The 17,879-nt window shown below is 60.5% G+C and overlaps 3 protein-coding genes across 10 annotated transcripts; 2 read left to right on the forward strand and 1 right to left on the reverse strand.

The window, feature by feature from the left end:
• On the forward strand, positions 1-11,220 carry ENTPD2 (ectonucleoside triphosphate diphosphohydrolase 2). 3 transcript variants are annotated; one of them, XM_049833273.1, is made up of 9 exons: positions 1-236; positions 6,778-6,895; positions 7,396-7,546; positions 8,209-8,368; positions 8,463-8,690; positions 9,105-9,374; positions 9,572-9,691; positions 9,971-10,105; positions 10,717-11,220. In XM_049833273.1, the coding sequence occupies exons 1-9, from the start codon at positions 126-128 to the stop codon at positions 10,915-10,917; spliced, it is 1,494 nt and encodes a 497-aa protein (XP_049689230.1). In that variant the 5' UTR covers positions 1-125; the 3' UTR covers positions 10,918-11,220. The 3 variants fall into 3 exon arrangements, with proteins under 3 accessions (XP_049689230.1, XP_049689232.1, XP_049689233.1); XM_049833275.1 differs by having other exon boundaries at positions 9,108-9,374; XM_049833276.1 differs by lacking the exon at positions 9,572-9,691.
• Positions 11,221-13,537: 2,317 nt separating this feature from the next.
• TMEM141 (transmembrane protein 141) lies at positions 13,538-15,385 on the reverse strand. Of its 2 annotated transcripts, XM_049833286.1 has the most exons (5): positions 15,308-15,385; positions 15,131-15,197; positions 14,891-14,974; positions 14,482-14,613; positions 13,538-13,844 (listed from the first exon to the last, which is right to left on the reverse strand). In XM_049833286.1, the coding sequence occupies exons 1-5, from the start codon at positions 15,359-15,361 to the stop codon at positions 13,765-13,767; spliced, it is 417 nt and encodes a 138-aa protein (XP_049689243.1). In that variant the 5' UTR covers positions 15,362-15,385; the 3' UTR covers positions 13,538-13,764. The 2 variants fall into 2 exon arrangements, with proteins under 2 accessions (XP_049689243.1, XP_049689242.1); XM_049833285.1 differs by lacking the exon at positions 13,538-13,844 and having other exon boundaries at positions 14,495-14,974.
• Positions 15,386-15,424: 39 nt separating this feature from the next.
• PAXX (PAXX non-homologous end joining factor) lies at positions 15,425-17,872 on the forward strand. Of its 5 annotated transcripts, none has more exons than XM_049833284.1 (7): positions 15,425-15,528; positions 15,600-15,660; positions 15,770-15,804; positions 15,876-16,066; positions 16,646-16,965; positions 17,114-17,304; positions 17,432-17,872. In XM_049833284.1, the coding sequence occupies exons 1-7, from the start codon at positions 15,431-15,433 to the stop codon at positions 17,469-17,471; spliced, it is 936 nt and encodes a 311-aa protein (XP_049689241.1). In that variant the 5' UTR covers positions 15,425-15,430; the 3' UTR covers positions 17,472-17,872. The 5 variants fall into 5 exon arrangements, with proteins under 5 accessions (XP_049689241.1, XP_049689237.1, XP_049689238.1 ...); XM_049833280.1 differs by having other exon boundaries at positions 16,646-16,720; positions 17,148-17,304; XM_049833281.1 differs by having other exon boundaries at positions 16,646-16,720; positions 17,211-17,304.
• The last annotated feature ends 7 nt before the right edge of the window (positions 17,873-17,879 follow it).

The following is a 17,879-nucleotide window of genomic DNA, read 5'->3' on the forward strand; positions in this document are numbered from 1 at the left end:
GCGGCGGTGACTCAGCCGGGAGAGGCGGGCGAGGAGGAGGAGGAGGCGGCGGGGGAGGAGGAGCAGCAGCAGGAGCCGCAGCAGCCGCCGCGGAGACGCTCACCTGCCCCCGCTCCGGGCCCGCCATGGCCCGCCGGGTCGCCGTCATCCTCCTGCTCCTCGCCCTCGGCTGCCTCTTGGGCATCCTCCTGCTCTGCCTCGGCTCCGGGGACACGCGGGGCCCGCCGGGCTTCAAGGTGAGCAGGGCCGGTGCAGGGGGCACCGGGCACGGAGGGGACGGGGACGGCGGGCACCGGGAGAGGACCCGAGCTACCGGGGACCGGGGGAGCCGCAGCGGGCACCCCGATCTGCGGGATGCGCGGGGCGGGAGGGGCTCCGGCATCCAGGGGATCCCCAGCGTCAGGGGAGGCCGCCGGGGCTGCGGGGGGGCCGAGCTACGGGCTGGGGGTCGCAGGGAGCAGCCCCCCCCGCCGGGCCCCGCAGGGACAGGGCGGCCGCCGCCGCCGGGCCAGCAGCGAGAGCCCCGCCGGCGGAGACCCCCGGCCGCCCATGCCCGGCACCTCAGACCCGCGCTTCGGGAGAGGAGGCTTTTGGCCACACTAAAAGCTAGCGGGGACGTGTCTGGATGTGCCCCCCCAGGCTAGAGCTGCCGCGTCAGCATCTGCTCCCGCGGCCCGGTCGGGGTCGGCGAGCCCCTGCGCACCGCAGCATCGCCCGGCGCGCCGGGCTCCGGCGGCATCGCCTGAGACATCGCTGCCGGCCGAGAAATGTGCTTCCCTGTGAAAACGAGCTGCTTTTTTTTATTATTTTATTTTTCATTGTAAATTCAGATGCTGAAAGAAGTTAAAAATTCTGGTTGGCCAAGTCCCCCAGTTGACTCTTTTGTTTTTAAAAAAGTCATCTTTTTTTTTGGTGACAGACAGAGCTATTTCTTGGGGAGCAGGCTCTCGTCCTGGAAAATGGTTCATCCAATACCCACTTTTTCTCATCCCAAGCAATTTGCTTGGAAACTTTCTGAGCCAGCCTGAATGCCAGATGTGTTGCCTTCTCTCCAGGTTTGTCAGGTGTAATGAAGATGAGGCTGAGAAAAGGAGCTGGCTTAGCCAAGATGATACTCGCTGCTGTTAGTATACCTAGCAATGATGAACTCCTTCCCTGTGGCACCTTTCTTTGCTACCCATCACCACGTGCTGAGGCATCTTGGGCAGTGCCCTTAGCTGGTTTCAAAATGGATTTTTTTTCTTTGGACACAGGGGAATTAGACAGATTGGTACTGAGACCCCCATGCGTAGCACTTAGGTTAGCCTGGAAAGCCTTTTCTCCTCCTGGTTTCAAGCTGGAGCTTTGGTTTTAAGCTAGATGCATACCCAGAAATTTAAATTTTGTGCTTTGTTGTGCTTTTTCTCTCTCTGGGTGGTAGCACCTTCCAGTCTGCAGGCAGTGCTGTGGTTTGGGGCTGAACACTCATGTGGGTCCTGGCCCTGCTCTGCCCGAGGCTGTGCCACCTGGCCCGGGGACTTGGGGTCTTGCACCATTCCTGGATGTGCCAAGCACACACAAGGTCCAGCACAGTGTGCGCAGTGAGGCACTGCCCACCAGAGCTCAGCACCGGTGTCCTGGCGGTACCTGTTCCCATGGGGCTGGTGTCACGCAGGCACCAAGGGGTTTGCTTTTGCATGGAGCTCAGGGCTGTTTTGGGGATGCAAAGCTTTGTCTTAGTCTAACGCAGCCCAAGATATGCCAATACAATTTAGAGGAGGTTGGTCCTGCTGTGGGGGATCCCAGGCATGTCCTCCCCACCTACTTGGGCAAGACATGGTCCTTGCTGGCTCAGTCCACATTAGCAGCAGCTGCTGGGTGCTAGTGCAGTTCACTGCTGAGCTACAGCTCGTCTTCGCTTTCTAGCTCCTTTGCTTGGAATATAGCCCTAAAAATACCCTGGATTAGCTATCCTGCTGCTGGAGGGACTGATCCCAGGAGAACGGTGTTGCCCTTCCCTCCTGGGTCTTCAGCGGGGCTTATGGCACCACCGCCTGACGCCTCGGAGCTGTTGCCTTCTCTTGACAACCCTTTTTTTCCTTCTTTTGGCAAATCTCTTCACTGGCCGTTACAAAACCCGCTGGGTTCTTCCCCTGCCAGCCGACCCAGGGAAGCTGCGGCTCCCGCAGCAGGAAGGAAACCCATTGTAACCCACTGCAGACCTGGGGGCCCGTGGGTCTCGACACCCTCGAGGGAGGTGGGATGTTGTGGGGCAGGCCTGAGCCCCTGCTGCACTGTGGGGCAGCCCAGAGAGCCTGTAGAGTGGGGGGCTGGAGGCCTGAGCATGGCCATGAGGCATGGTGCTGGGCTGCAGCGAGTAGGGCAGTTCTCAGCATCCCCCTCCACCTCCTCCCCTGGGGTATGGGATGTTTTTGGGCAGAGCCATGCACTCACCAGGACCCCTAAGGTCTACCCGTGACCTCGCTGCCCTGGGGCCTTTGGGGACATCACTGCCCTCTGTGTCCCCTCTGCAGGGGCTTTGCAACTGAGCAGACCTGGCTCAGGCTGGGTTGAGTGATGCTGCAGTGGGGCAGAGCCCATGGGGCCATGGGTGACCCGGGAGGCAGCGGGGCCGGGGGTGGCATGAGGACACTGTCCCAGTGTGAGGCCAAGCTGGGGACCTCTATGTCCCCCAGCCCTGCGGCATCACCAGGGTCTGGTCAGAGGGTCCTGTTATTAGAAAAATCCATCATCCCTGTGCCACCAGGAGATGCTGGGGTTGGGTGCTGTCCCACGGGCTAGAGCCAGGGCCATGAACACGTGTGCGAGGCCCCGCCAAGCCCCAGGGTGCTGGCAGCCAGGCATGCTGGGGCAGATGAGAGGGATGATGGGAGACATGCTCCAGCACAGGAGCGTGCCAGGGCATCCCTGTGTCCCTCCAGCCTGCATGTTGAGCTGAGAGCAGTGCTTATGCTGCAAATCTAGCGTAAGCCCAACGAGATGGTCTTTCAGCCGGGTTTCTCCCTCCTGGGGCTTTCCATCTGCAGGCAACCTGCCTGTGCCCCCCACACAGCTGTGAGCCCACAGCTCAGCCATGGCTGGTGCCTGCACAGTGGCTCACTCTGCACTGGGTGATGGATCCAATGCCCAGGTGCAGGGGCTGGGACAGGGACAGGGTCTGGGTCAGGGACATCTGGTGCCATCACAGCCCTGCTGTGGGTGACCCCATCCCCAATTCCCATGCAGGTGTGTACCCTCAGGTCTGGAGGAGGGGACGGGACCTCTCCTTCATCCCTGGGGACTCTCTTGGCCATCCAGGTCTGCCTTGGCCTCTCTGTGTGTACATGCCTGTGCATGTGGCTTCCGTCCCTGCTCACCACCACCAGCACTGCCGGGGAGGATGCCTCCTCTGCAGGGATAGGCTGGGATGCAAAATCCTGTGCCCCCCAGGAGCGGGGCAGAGGGGGCTGGCGTGAGGCTGCAGTGGCTCCTCTCATGCCGGGGAGGCCATGGAGCAAGCCATGGCGTCGGCGGCTGGCTGGGCGCTGGGCACTCCCTGTGGCTGGCAGCGCCCACTGTGCTGCAGCGGTTCGTGTTGCCGCATGTCGTTACCTCAGCTGGGCCCAAGCGCTGCTGCCTTTGCTGCTAGGGCTGGGTCACCATCGATCGGGGGGGGTCCCACAGACCATCCTTCACCCACGAGTCCTGGGGCTGCTGCCCGTCTTTGCCTCCCTGCACCTGGGAGTGATGGGCTCTGCCCACGTGGACAACAGGATCTGAAAAGAGAGCTCCCCACCCTGACTCACAGGTGTTGGCAGCAAAGGGCACCAGCATGCACCCGCGTGGGGCAGCAGTTTCTGCAACCTACCCCAGTGGTGTCACTGTCACACCCAACAAGACACCTCCCCACAGGGCTTGCCCTGGGTGTGGGGTCAGTGCTGCTTCTCACTGTCGGCCGCCCTGTGTGGGCAGCAGAGCTGCAGTTGCAGCCATGTGTGCTCTGCTTCCCTGGGCCTGCACAGGCGGCATGGCTGCCCCAGGCACACACACACACACACACTTGTGCCCACATGGGCACATGCTCACTGCAAGCCCACCCACACATGCACACCCACCTAAATGCATGTATGCACAGACACACATGCACCCACGTGCACACAAACATGTGCATGTACACCTTACCCATGCACCCCCATGTGCATGCACCCCCACGTGCATGCACCCCCACACCTAAATTTGCACACACCTGCATATGTCCATGCACCCCCACCACATACACAGCTGGAGGCTTGCACACACACATAGATGCATGCACATCCATGTGCATGTGCACCTACATGTGTGCACCTCCACACACGTGCAACCCCCCTGCCACATGTGCAACCCCACGTGTACCATGTGTGCCAGCTCTCTGTGGGGCTGGAAGCAGGGCACAGCCAAGCCAGCCCTGGTGAAGGCAGGATGCAATCCCCTGAACCAGGTTTCCCCCTGCCACAGGCGCATGGGCCTTTCCCTGCCCATCCCAGATCCAGCTGTGTGTCCAAGCTTGTGTGGCCATGTCTGTTCCTGCCACAGGGTTGATCTAGCATCCCCAGTGTTGCTCCTTCTGGGCTGTCCTCATTCCTGGGGTGTGGCACCAGGTGTTGCCACCACTGCGGGTCATCCTTGCTGCCTCCTGCTCCAGCATTTCTTAGCCCCTGCCACCCCATAGGTATCTCCACCTCCAGCCTCATCCTCCTCCACAGGCTGCAGCCCATCCTGTGTCATCCTGGGGCTGGAAACTGCTCCCGGGGTCCCAGCCATGCTCAGCCTCAGGTTTGGGGGTGACCTGTTGATGCTTTCCCTTTGAGGACAGCGTTGTCACCTTGTCGCCATGCTAATGTCACTCCAGGTGATATCTGGAGTGGCACGATGCCCTGTGAGCTCACCAGGAACATCTGCATGGTAGCCACAAGGCTTGTGGACACACATGTGGGTAAAGGGATCCGCTGGGGTTGGACCCTCCTTGGGGACCCCTCATGGGGATGCCAGCACCTGCTTGCGAGGGCTGGGACAGTGAAGGGGATGTGCTGAGGGGACTGTGGGGCTGGGAGCCAGTGGTGACATGCCAGCAGGCATCCCCTGGACAGGCAGCTTTTCTGGGGCAGACTCAGCATCATTTATTCCTTGTGCCTGGCAGGTGATTGCCTGTCTGGAGGTGCAGGGGGTGCCCATGGAGCCTCAGGGTGGGCAGGCAAGGCGGTGGGTGCTATGGTGAGGAGCGACTGGGAGGGGACGCTTAGTGCCAGGGGGTGCATGGCCCATGGCACGCTGGGCAGAGGAGGGACCTGAGACCTGCCCCAAGGCTGCCCAGGGCGCTGACCCCAGCACCCAGCCCAGAAATGGCCCAAACTGGGGGTCTTGCTCCCCAGCTTTGTGCTTTGGAGCAGCAGCTGGGCGGGGTTGCTGTCAGAGCCCCGCTCCCCCTCAGCACCGCTGGGAGCTGCTCCCCCACACCAGTGCCGTGGCACACCAGCCACAGTCTGGCCGCAGAAGGGTGTTCTCCGCTGGCTCATAGCTTTTGGCCCAGGCCATGTGGCAAGCCACTGGCAGTTAATGGGAGCCAGGGGAGGCTGGCAGGGGGTCACCCATAGGAAATAGTTCCCTGAAGGAGCAGGGGGTACCACTGGTGTGGGGCCATGGGTTCACATGGGAGTGGGGGTTGCCTATAAGCAGGAACCCCAGGCGTCCCTGCCTGCACCCTGACACTTTATTTCTTCTGCTTGAGCTGGCCAAAACCCAACTGTGCAGCCACTCAGGCTGGAGCCCACTCTGTGGCTGGCAGGGGCTGCCAGGGACAGGGATGGGACCAGGGTCACCCACCAGGCAAGGCTGGGATGGCTGCCGGGTGCTGGGCAGGGAAAGAAGCTGCCTGCCCCAGCCTGGGGGCTGCACCTGGGCCCAGGCAGGGAAGGCAGCAGACAGAGCTTTTGTACAAGCCAGGTTTAAGCCTGAAGTGGTTTCACCCCAGAGATGCTCAGCTGGGCCAGAACTGGATCCTGCCTTGCTTTCCCCCCCAAAGACTCACAGCCTCCTCTCCATCAGTGAAGCAGCTCTGGCAGGGGCACAGAGGGGGCCAACGCAGGCTGCCCCAAGCCTGCAGGCAGTGGGGAGGGTAAAGCAGAGGGGGTCCGCCTGGGGAGGCTGAAGGCAGCATGGGGCGGCCCCTCCCTGGGAGCTGGGTAACCTTGTTTGGCAGGAGGGAACAGGGTTATTTATAGCCAGAGAATGGCCAAGCCATACAAGGGCAGGAGGGATGAGGTGCCTGGCTGCCCTTTTTTGGCGAGTTGCATCCCAGAGGGGCTTCTCCCAGGTGTCCCCCACCACCACTTGCTCCAGGGACCTGCCGGCACAGCTCAGCATGGATGCCCACTGGCCAGGAGCAATGCTGTGGGGAGATGGGAGCAAGCAGTGGGGGAAGAGCCTCTCAGTCTGTGCTCAAGGGGGTCCCCATGCCCAAAAGGCCAGAGTCCCTGTGCTGTGCCAAGTGGCATCCTGAGGTGGCCAGTATCCCTGGCTGGGGAGAGCACCCGCTCCCAGTCCCATGCAGGCAGGTGTGGGCAAGGCCATGCCCATGCTGGGCTGAGCAGCGCTCGCCTCTGCCAGACAATGCTCCTGAAGCTGCTGGGCAGGGTGCTGCCAGGGCAGGACCGGCCAGCCACCGTGGGTTGTTGAGCCCCAGTGCCTTCCTTCAGGATAGCCTGGGGCAGCTGGGGGTCTCCCTGCCTCCAGGCCTGACGCACTGCCTCCCCCCTGCAGTATGGCATCGTGCTGGACGCCGGGTCCTCCCACACAGCCATGTTCATCTACAAGTGGCCTGCAGACAAGGAGAATGACACTGGGGTGGTCAGCGAGCACAGCATGTGCGATGTGGAGGGTAAGGACTGTCCCAGTCCCTGGGGGCCAGTGCCTGGTGGAAGGGTCTCTCATGTCCCCTGTGGGCAGGGCACCACGATGGTGCGAATGCCCCTGCCGTGCCCAGCTGCCTCCCTGCGTATTCAGCAGTGCAGTGAGGTGTTATGAGGAGTCCAGCTCTGTTCCCAAAACCTCCCCATCTCCCTCCCCAGGTTTGCAGCCATGCATGCCTGTGGTTTATCTTTTCCTGGCATGCATTGAACCACCAGGAAACAATTCAGCTCCCTGCCTAGCCCAGTGAGGAGCGAGGGATGGTTTTCCACTCTCCATTTAAGCAACCTTTCCCAGGCTGTCAGCCAGTGGGGGATGCGGCATGGGCAGGGACATGTGGCTGGACTCTGAAGGACTCCATGCCCACAGAAATCTGCAGCACCTGCCTCTTGAACAGCCTGGGAAGGGCAAAGCTGCCCACCAAGCATCTTCCCACCACCTGCAGGGAGCAATGCTGTTTCCTCTCCACAGGTCCTGGCATCTCCAGCTACAGCTCCACCCCTCCAGCTGCTGGGACAAGCTTGGTGCCCTGCCTGAACCAGGCTCTGAGAGATGTGCCCAAGGAGAAGCATGCAGGCACCCCACTCTACCTAGGTGCCACAGCTGGCATGCGCCTGCTCAAGTGAGTGCTTGTTCTGGCCATGCCAGCTGCCTGGCCTCAAAGGCTGCCTGGGGGGCCCTGCCATGCCACCCTGCTGTCTCGCCACCCATGGCAGGGGTGGAGATGGCAAAGGACAGCTGTGATCTTGCCGCCTTGCCAGGTGAATCTCCTAGATCTCCCAGCTGCCTGGCTCCGTGTCCCTTGCAGAGGTGCTCCTGCCTTTCAGAGCAGGAGATGCTCTGCAGGGCACAGCCAGCACATCCCTGGCTGAAAAGTGGCTGGTGTGGAGCCAGCAACAGGATAACTCAACCAGTCTTTTTGGCTAGCCAGGACGAAAGTCCCCCTGCACCCATTGCCAGCCTGATGGGACGCAGTGAAAATAATTACACCCTGAAAACAACACAGAGGAGTGAGTTGTGCCCCCCTCGCCCAGCCACAGGTTATGGCTCAGAAGGAGGGAGCACACCTCCATCCCTGCCACCTGCCTCCTTCTCTGGCAGAGACAAGAGGAATTAGCTGGGCTGTTTTGGGGACATCCCTACAGGTACCCGGGTGAGGACCCACCTGCCACCCGCCCCATGTGCCGTGGCGGAGCCGGGCCCTGAGGGCTGTGCAGGCAGTGGGGTTCTGCTCGTGGCACCCAAGTACAACCCTGCCACTCTGCCCTCTTGCCTGGCCCGCAGCATCACGAATGTGCAGGCTTCAGATGCCGTCCTCAGCGCTGTGGCAGCCATGCTGAAGTTGTACCCCTTCGATTTCCGGGGGGCAAAGATCCTGTCGGGGGAAGAGGAAGGGGTCTTTGGCTGGGTGACTGCAAACTACCTCCTGGAGAACTTCATCAAGGTGGGCAGGGGATCGTGGTGCCCAGAGAGGACGGCTGTGGTGGCCAGGCTGTCCTGCAGCTCATCACATCCCCACTCTTGTCTTCCTTGCTCAGCGTGGGTGGCTCGGGGAATGGATCCAGCCCCAGAAGAAGACCCTGGGGGCCATGGACTTCGGGGGTGCTTCCACACAGATCACCTTTGAAACCAGGGACACCATTGAAGACCCCAGAAATGAGGTGATGCTGAAGCTGTACGGCCAGGTGTACAAAGTGTACACCCACAGCTTCCTCTGCTATGGAAGGGACCAGGTCCTCAAGAGGCTGCTCTCAAAGGTCCTTCAGGTACCAGCGTGTGCTCAACAGGGATGCTGGCTGTCATTACCCTGTAGTTGCCCCCTCACCCGGGTGTTTATACAGGGGTGTCCCCCAGCCCTGGCTCTAGGGCAGCCCCGCAGGGCCAGCTGTACACCTTTCCCAGCCAACTCTTGGGTTTTGCCCCAAACCCACTCCCGTGGTCGCAGTGCTTCCTCCCACCTTCTCCATAAGGTGTTGTACCCCTCAGCCAGAGCCAAGACATCCCAAGTTATCTCAAGATGCTTGTGGCAACTGCCAGCTCTGCGTACCACTGCCCATGCTCCTCTGCATCTCCCCAGCAGGGAAACAGAGGCAGGCAGGCCACGGTGCTGGGGCTGCCGCACAGCACCAGGGAGCTGGGGCTACAGCATGACTCACATATCCCATGTGTCGCTTCTTCAGCAGGCTGCGAGCTACCAAGCAACCATCACCCATCCCTGCTGGCCCACAGGCTACCACAAGAGCCTGTCACTAAGCAGTGTCTACGACAGCCCCTGCACAGAGAAGGAGAGGCCAAGCCTTGCCCTCAACACCACCATCACCGTGGTTGGCACCGGGAATGGGAGCCTCTGCGCTCTGCATGTCAGCAAGCTCTTTGACTTCACCACCTGCTCCTTTTCCCGCTGCTCCTTTGATGGCATTTTCCAGCCAGAGGTTTCAGGAAACTTCATCGTAAGTCCTGGCATGGAGTGGTGTGGTGGCCTGGTTGCAGGGTGGGCAGGTGTCCCCAGCATCACATGGCAGCAAAGCCAGCCCCCCCAGCTCTGGAAGGGCAGTCACTTGTGCCCACCACACTGGTCAGAGCAGCTGTTCATGGCAAGAGGGTTTGCTCCCAGCCCATCCCACAGCTGCCTCCTTTCCTCCATCAGGCCTTCTCTGCCTTCTTCTACACAGTAGACTTCATCCAGGTAGTGATGGGGACACCCGTGCACTTGCCCAGCGACCTGAAGGATGCTGCTGAGACCGTGTGTGCCACTAGCTGGAGCGAGGTGGGCTCCTCAGGCATGGTGGGGAGGAGAGGGCTGCTTCATGTGCGGCATCACCTGGGCTCTGAGAACAGCCCTTGGAGGGGGCTGGGTGTCCTGGTACCCAGGGAGTAGGGGGAGGGTGGCTGATGACTCCCATATGGGACCAGGAGAGGCTCAGGTGGGTATGGGCAGTGCCTTAGCCAGCCAGATGCAACCACCCAGAGCTTCAGGCAACAGAAAGAAAGCCTAGACCTTGCTGCCTTGACCCCTTTTCTCTCTCCCTCCATGCATCCCATACAGCTGCTCCAGAAAGCCCCCAAGCTGGAGAAGAGGCTGCCGGATTACTGTGCTGTCAGCACGTTCGTTTATTTGCTTACCACAAAAGGCTATAACTTCAACAACCGTTCCTTCCCCAACATTGCCTTCCAGAAGAAGGTGGGTAACAGCAGAGCACATACACATCCCATGGTATCTGTTTGAGTTAGGCCAAAAAGCCCTGCAGGAGAGATGATCCCACAACAAGAAAGAGCCAAGCAATGTGAGGGAAGATCTCAGGGAACAGGGGCAGGCTGGAACTGCCAGGTTTTGGCTGGATCTGGGAGATGGAAAAAAAATGAGCTGAGCTGACTGTAGGGTGGTCATGGAGTCATGAATTGCAGGGTCCTCCAGTCCTTCCTTGGCCCTCAAGACACCATCTATCTCAAAAAACTCTTTGATCTAGTTTGTTGGGAAGTTATCTCGAGGCAGGATCCCACCTTTGCCAAGACCCCTCACCTGCACGAGCCATGGGATGGGCAGCAGGATCAGGACTGGCCTGAGCGGACGAGATCCTGCTCCCGTTGGATGAGCCCAGCTCAGCATGGGACAGTCACTGCTTTGTCCCAGGGCTGGCTGGACCGGCAGGCAAGCGAGGGCTCAGGGTGCTGTGGACTGCCCCAAACCCCTCTCCTCCATTGGGCTGACAGTGAGGTAGTCCTTGGAAGGTCTTTTGACAGCCATGGAGCTGGGTTGTCTAGGGTGGTGACAATGCCATGATGTTTCCACAGGCAGGAGAAACCTCCATTGGCTGGGCCTTGGGCTACATGCTGAACCTCACCAACATGATCCCGGCAGAGAAGCCCTCTTCCCATAAAAGCATGCTGTACAACTACTGGGTCATCCTCATCTTGCTCTTTGTGGTCACCACCCTGACGTCTCTGGTGACTGCCATCTGCCTGCTCTGGCACAGCAAGTCCCTCACAATCTAACAGCAGGGACAGGGTGGGCCTTGTCTGCAGGAACCAGCACCATCCTTCCTGCTGGAGTCTTCATGGCCTGAACACGTGGGATATGGCAAGTGCTCGGAGATGTCCGCCTGTGATACCCAACGCTGTCTGTCCCAGAAGGAAAGCTGTGCCTTTTTGCCCTCCCCTTGCTTTCAAGCTGCAGAAAGGGGGGACAGAAGAGGACTACTGGCCCTGCTTAAGGGTTTCCCAGTGCTACTTGGGGACGGACCCCAGAGCAGGCTCAGGATTTGGATGTCCAGACCTGGGGCATCTTTGCTGCCAGACCTGGGCTGGACTGGGCCAGCAAGTCCAGACAACAGCAGGATTTATTCTGATGTGCATGGGGTGGGTGGGAAGTATTACTTACGCTAGTCCTTATAGCTGAGCTTGCTAGCCTGTCCCTGGAGCATCAGCATCCCAGGGAGCTCTGGACATCACCCAGAGCCCATGCTGTCTTTCTGTCCAATGCACAAACCCCACTGACCTTCCTGAGGGCCAGATCTTGGCCTGGACTTCCACCAGCCTCAGCACAGGGGGCTTTGGGTAGGAGCTTAGCAACAACCAGACATGGGCTGTAGGCAGCACGTCCCCCTTCAGCAACCAGATGCGGTGCTTTCCCCATTCCTGCAGTTCCTAAGCCAGTCTTGCCTTTGCCACAGCCAGAGCCTCCTCTGTCCCCACAGCAATGGCACAAAAAGCCCCTGTGGCTCCCTGGTGCGTGGCTGTGCCATCACAGAGGTGATGGGCTCACTGTGGGAGTGGGGCTTTGCACTGCCTTAGGATTTGAGCCCTGCATCACCCCACACCAGGCAGCTGGGAGGATGCGCCTCCATTTCCAAATGAGTAAAAACAGGGACATGCGAACGTGCAGGTTTGATTTTGTTTGTTTTGGGTTGTTTTTTTTATAATCAGAAATAAATCTTTGTAACCACTCTTATGGCTCTATGGCTCTTGATCAGCAACAGGCTGATCAAGCCTGGCTGTCCTGCAGGGGTAGAGCCACTTACAGGGTCTACTCATACCAAGCCACAGGTCAGGCTCTGCCTGACGGTCTCAATCCCTTGCAGCCTGCCCCGTGCTGAGACACCATCATGGCTTTGAATGCTCTACCAGCCTGGAGAATCCCCCAAGATGGACCAAGACAGGCTTGAAACCTCACTCCAGACTCAGGCCCACCTGGAAGTGGAAGAGTTTCAACCAGCTATGGTGGCAAAGTCCAGGTTTCCCAAGGTCCAGTCACCCCAAAGGCTCAAGCTGACTCTGTCCTGTGCATTCACCGCTGCACTCATGACCGCAGCCTCCACGCAAGGAAAACATGTAGGGAGCCTCGGCTCCCAGGGAACCGGGTCTGGTACCCAAGCAGGGCAGGAGAGCAGCCCGCAGGGTTGGCAATTTGTTCATGCAGTCACTGGCAGCTCAGAGAAACCATGGCATGCATCCAGCCACTGGACAGCTGTGCAGGGCCAGTTGCAACTCATCAAACCCATCTGGAAAGAGCCTCCCACCCCACCACATTCCTCTGCACGCCCCAGGAGAGGAGCAGCTTTAGTAAGAGTTGCAGTTTCTCACTGCCCTCCTTGCTCTCGCAGGCAGCACGAGCTTCATGGGTTTGCTCACTTAGCAACACCCCTCCCTGCTCCAGCTGAGTTCCCAGTACACTGTGCTTGGCTTAACCCACCTGTTCCCCACAGCCACTTTGCTTTTAGCTGTTCTGCTGGGTGCTCCCCAACTCTCTGCACAGGGCAAATGTGATTCCAGTTCAGATGATGCTCTGAGCCCCCAAACCCAGTTTCCTCCCCAGGCCCTTCATGTTCCCAGCACTGGGACTCCCTCCTGTGCCAAGGCTCAGGGACTGTCTCCAGCTCTCCCAGGGAAGGAGGTACTTTTGATCTCTGAAGCTGAAATGCTGCTGCTCTGCTCTAAGAAACCAGCTAGCTTCCAGATCCCAGGCTGGGATCCCCCTTCTAAGAAATTCAGCTGCAGCTGAATCAGAGCTGGACATCCACCAAGAGCAGCCAGTTTGCCCTAGTCATGACTTAGAATTTGCTGTTAGGAAAAAAGGAAGTAAAAGAGGCTTCTTAATCTTCCCACTTGCACCTCTGGGTGCGCAGAATTCGAGACAGTACCATTCCCTTGCCAGTTGTTTATGGATCTGGATGGAAAGTCTGGGACTGGCCAGGTGACTGCCCCGAGAGCAAGGCAGGCACCACACAGAGGGGCTCTAGGCACATGTGCACCCCCTTTGTGGGGGCAGAAAGAACACCCCCAGAGGCCATGCAGCTGCAGGGCTCAGCTCAGCTCCATTCAGGGAGGGGAGAAAAGCTTTGCTCCTACAGGGGCGGGGAGGTTGTGACCAGCTAGGCTCAAGAAACAGAGAGCACACGGCAACAGCTCTGCCCTCTCACTGCTTAGCCCAGACCCATCCGCGCCTGTCATCATTTCACAGCCCTGTGCTGTTGGATTGCAAGCACCATGGCCTCAGAGGGACCAGCGCTCTCTGCTCCAATGTTTACTGCAGGGGCTGCCTCAGGGTGACATTTATCACCTGCATCCCAGCTCTTCCTGTCCCACCGCCAGCCTTTGCTTCATCCACAACGTGCACTTTAAGCTCTTGACTTTTATTGTACCCCCATGTGTGACGTTCAGAGGTCACCTGGGAGGCAGCAATCCCTATGGTGCCTGCACCACGCTCTCACTGGATCGACTCATCTGAGTTCCTGGGCAGTGCCACAGAGCCCACCAGTCTCTCAGGCAGCACAGGTGCAGGCAGGCTTGGCAGGCAGGAAAGGGTGAAGCAGGACACGTGCATGGCGTGCTGTGCTCTCCTAGCTACTCCACAACATCCCCGTACTTGTTCCTTCTCACCAGCGGTGCCACGCTCTCTCTGTCCTCTGGACTGGGCAGATTTTCTGCAACAGAAAGAACAAGCTCCCTGGACCCCTGACTATCCTTGAGTGTTTGCCAGGGGCGGGCAGAGAACCACAGAGCCCTGGTGAAGCGTTTAAACCCTCTTCAGCTAGGCCCAGCTTCGGGAACTCAGTGTACCAGTGGGAGAAAGCAGCTGGCAGCTGCAGGAATCGTCCACTCCAGCTCTGCCCACTGCACGGAGCAACTGGGGTGTGGAGTGGTTTACTGCCTCCCTCCATCCCCTACCCTCTTCTTCTTCTGCTAGCAAGCAAGCCTTTCACGCAGGCTCTTGTGAATCCACAAAAGCAGGCAGGGCAGCAGGCAGAAGCAAGTGCTCCTACCCCACACTGCCAGCCCTGCTCAGGTACCTGCAGTGTAGGTGATGGGGCTGGGGCACGAGGGACATGGGAGCCATGAGACCAGGCAGGGTGCTCCAGCCACCCTAGCACTGCTGCCACCCCAGGTGCCTGCTCCTATCCCTCGGCTACAGGGTGCCACTGTAGGACTTCTATGGGGATTTTGGCAATGACACAAACAGTCACCACCTTAATTATGAGTCAAGAGCAGCAAACTGTCACAGCAGGGAAGAAACAGGCATGACAAGCCCAGGGAAAGCAGCAGGGAGAGATGTGAACATACCTGCAGGCTGAGACACCCTACCAGCCACGGCAAGCTCCCGTGGGGACTTGCCTGTCTCCAGGTAAATCCAGAAGTCGGCGCATTTCCGCGTCTCGGCTCGGGTTACCACGTAGCTGGCGAGGGACCCTGCAGCTGAAGAGACCAAGATGCTCCCGACAGCGCCAGCAGCAAGGGCATTTGCTAAGGGCAGCGGTGGGCAAAGCACCTGCCAGCGTATAAGCTGCTGCTGCTGCCTCCGAGCTGTACTCGACCCCCCCGGGGCCGTGAGGTGCAGGGCCGTGACGGGAGCCAGGGGAGAAAAATCCCCCAGGCCGAGGACGAACAGCCCTTCTCCCCGCGGCACGGCCCCGCTCAGAGCGGGGTCCCGCCGCCTTGCCTGGACGCGGGCAGGGCCGGGCAGGATGCTCACCCCCGGCCAGCAGCAGGCTCCACTGCAGGCTGTACGGCAGCTTCTTGTTGACCAGCTTCTGCACGGCGAAGGCGGCTCCGCTGCCTGCCGAAACCCAAGGGCCGGGCGCCGTTACCGGCCACGGCCCCACCCGGGCCACCCCCCTCCCACTGCCCGCGGCCCCCGGGGAGCGGCCGGGGAGAGTCGGGGGGGCACGGGGAAAGCTGGGGGGGGCATGGGGAGAGCCGAGCCAGGCAGTACCTGCCAGGAAGGTACCGATACCCTTCATGAAGGCGTGGGACTGGCAGGCCGCGTACTGCTGCAGCGCCTGCGGAGGCACACTCAGCGCGGGGCGTCGGCTGCGGCCCCGGCCCCCCCGGCGCCCGCCCCCAGCCCCCTCCCGCCCGCTCCAGCGCCCCCGGCCCCGGAAGGCCGCACCGGGTGCTTGGCGGCTACGCTGTCCTCCACCCGCCGCAACCCCAGGTTAACCATGGCGGGGCTGGTTGCCCTAGTGCCGGGGAGGGCCCGCAGGCCTCGCCCGCCCCTTCCGGCGCTGCCGCCATGGCGGAGCCGGCCGGGCCCTTCCACCTGCTGCAGGCCGGGCCGGGCCGGTACCTCTGCTACTGCCGCCCCGGCCCCGGCCCCGGCGGCACCTTCTAGTGAGTGCGGGGCCGGGGCCGGGGCCGAGGCCGAGCGGCCCCGGCACGGCTTGAACTGCTGCCTCCCGCAGTGTGACCGACGCGCTGGAGGTCTGGGCCGGGGAGCTCAGCGTCCGTCCGCCGCTCGGCTGCGTAGGTAGCGGGGCTGGGGCAGCGGGAAAGGCCCGGGCCCGGGCGGCTGTGGGGCCCGGGCCGGGGGCCGGGGAAGGCCGTGTCGAGACGTGCCCCCTCTCCTCTGCAGCGGTGCCGGCCAGAGGAGCACGGCACAAAGCTCAGGTGGGTGCCACAGCTGCGGGGACCCGGCCCCTCTGTCGAGGGCCCCACTCACCCCAGCCTCACCTGTGCAGGGAGGCCTTGGGGCGGCGGGCTGTATCGCTGAGCCTGGGCGAGGGGAAGGCCACACTGCAGCCACGGGACGAGGCCCAGTGCTCGGCCCTGGATCTCTTCAAGCTGCCTGTTGCTGAGGCGAGGAGCCAGCTCCAGGCGCTGGTGTTTGGCATGGCAGAGCATGTGGGAAGCCTGGAGAGACGTCTGGAAGGTCTGTGAGGGTTTTAGAAGGGGGTAAAGGTGGGAGGATGGTGGGCAGCTCCCTGCCACCTCTGTGGTATTGTCCCCCTCACCCAAAAGTGTCCCAGGTGATCCAGCTTGGTCAGCAACAGGAGAAGGCTGTGCCACCCTGGCCTCGCCCCAGGTGGTTTCTCCTCACTGGTTCTGGGTGGACTGACCAGGAGAGCTGGACAGCAGGGGTGCTGCCTTATTTTTCCTATATGCACCGGCCAGTTCCCAAAGCTGGCCAGGGTCTGCACATGGCCACCTCGGGCAGAAGAGATCCAGCGTGGGACCAGAGGACGCAGTGTTGTGTCTCTGTGCAGAAACACAACCTTGTCCCCATGGCTAGCACCACACCATCATCTCTGTGTGGGAGTCGCCTTACAGAGATTTCTGGTTTAGGGGTCTAGGAAGATCCTGGGGTTGCAGCAGCCTGGGTGGGAGTGCTGGGAGAAGAATGTGGCTCAGTTTGGCTGTGGAGGGGAGGGAGCTTGCTGGGGAGGCTTGGGGTGCTGCATGCCACATTGGGGTGTGTTGTCACAAGCTCTGGCTCTGGTTCCTGTCTCAGCAGTGGTGGACACACTGGCGTCTTCCTGCAGCCCTGAGAAGAATGCTGTCTGGAGCCAGCAGCTCTTCCTACCAGGTAGGCAGTTGCCAGGGGGCACATCCCCTCTTCCCACTGCTTGTTTCCCTTCTTTTCCCCAGGAGGCTGCTGGTCCTGTGTCCATGTGCTCTCCAGGACACTCTGAGTCCCCTCAGCTGTGGCTGCTGTCAGCTGCCCCACTCTTCTGTTGCCCTTCCCAGCACAGAAGGGGCCAGGGCTCAGCGCGGTGGCTCTCGGGGTGTCTGGGATATACTCTGCTCAGGTCACATGCCGGGCATCATCAGGCAGGTTGCTTGCTAGCCTCCAGGAGGAGGTCAGGCTTTGCTGCTCTTCCAGACTGGGGACTGTGGCAGGCCCACGGCTTGCTCCCTCCTTTGGGAGAAGAGACCAGGTTTGGCCCTTCCTCACCCACCACGATGTTGGGCCTGCCAGGCTGGGCTGCTGGAGGCTCACCCTGGGCTTGCAGGACTGCTAAAGCAACTAGCTGACCTTTTGCAATCCCTGTCCTGCCTGTCCCTGACCGAGGCAGACCCCAGCCCCAGGAAGAACAGGGGTGCTGGCTCAGCTTTGTCAGCCAAGAGGAAGATCCCAGGAGAGTCTCTCATTAACCCTGGCTTCAAAAGGTAAGTGTTGCTCCCAGGCCTAGTGCTGTGGCTGGGCTGCACGGAGATCTCATGGACTCTGCTCTGTAGTTGCATGGGAGCAAGGTGTGGGGCTTTGGGCTGTGATGCTCCCTCCATCTCCTTCTAGCAAGAGGGCACCATCTGGAGTGGATTTTGAGGACTCCTGACCTGTGCTGTCCCATCCCCTGATGACAGTCCTACCGGAGCCTTGTCAGCCACGTGTGTGGCTGGTGGAGGAGGTTTTGCTGCACCCTGGGCCTGTTGAGCCCCTTGCACCCAGGGAGGTGGACAGGGCAACCAGGACCCGGAGGCCTGGAGCCAGCACCTGGCAGGCCTGAGCAGGCAGCAGATCCTCAGCTGGTGCAGTGGCAGGGCCTTTGTCAGGGACGGATCGGGTAGGGGTGACAGAAGTTGTGGCTTTTTTCCCTGCAGCTCTTCCCTGCTGGCAGGGGCCACCTCTCTACCTTGCTTGCCATGAATTGGTAGGGTTTTTAAAGAACTTTTATATAGCTATGTAACAAAAAGATTGCCTGTCCTTAACTGATTGCTAGTAAAGGTGGTTTTAGCCAGCTGGT

Source organism: Accipiter gentilis, chromosome 29 (assembly GCF_929443795.1).
Source record: "Accipiter gentilis chromosome 29, bAccGen1.1, whole genome shotgun sequence".
Classification (NCBI taxonomy): domain Eukaryota; kingdom Metazoa; phylum Chordata; class Aves; order Accipitriformes; family Accipitridae; genus Astur; species Astur gentilis.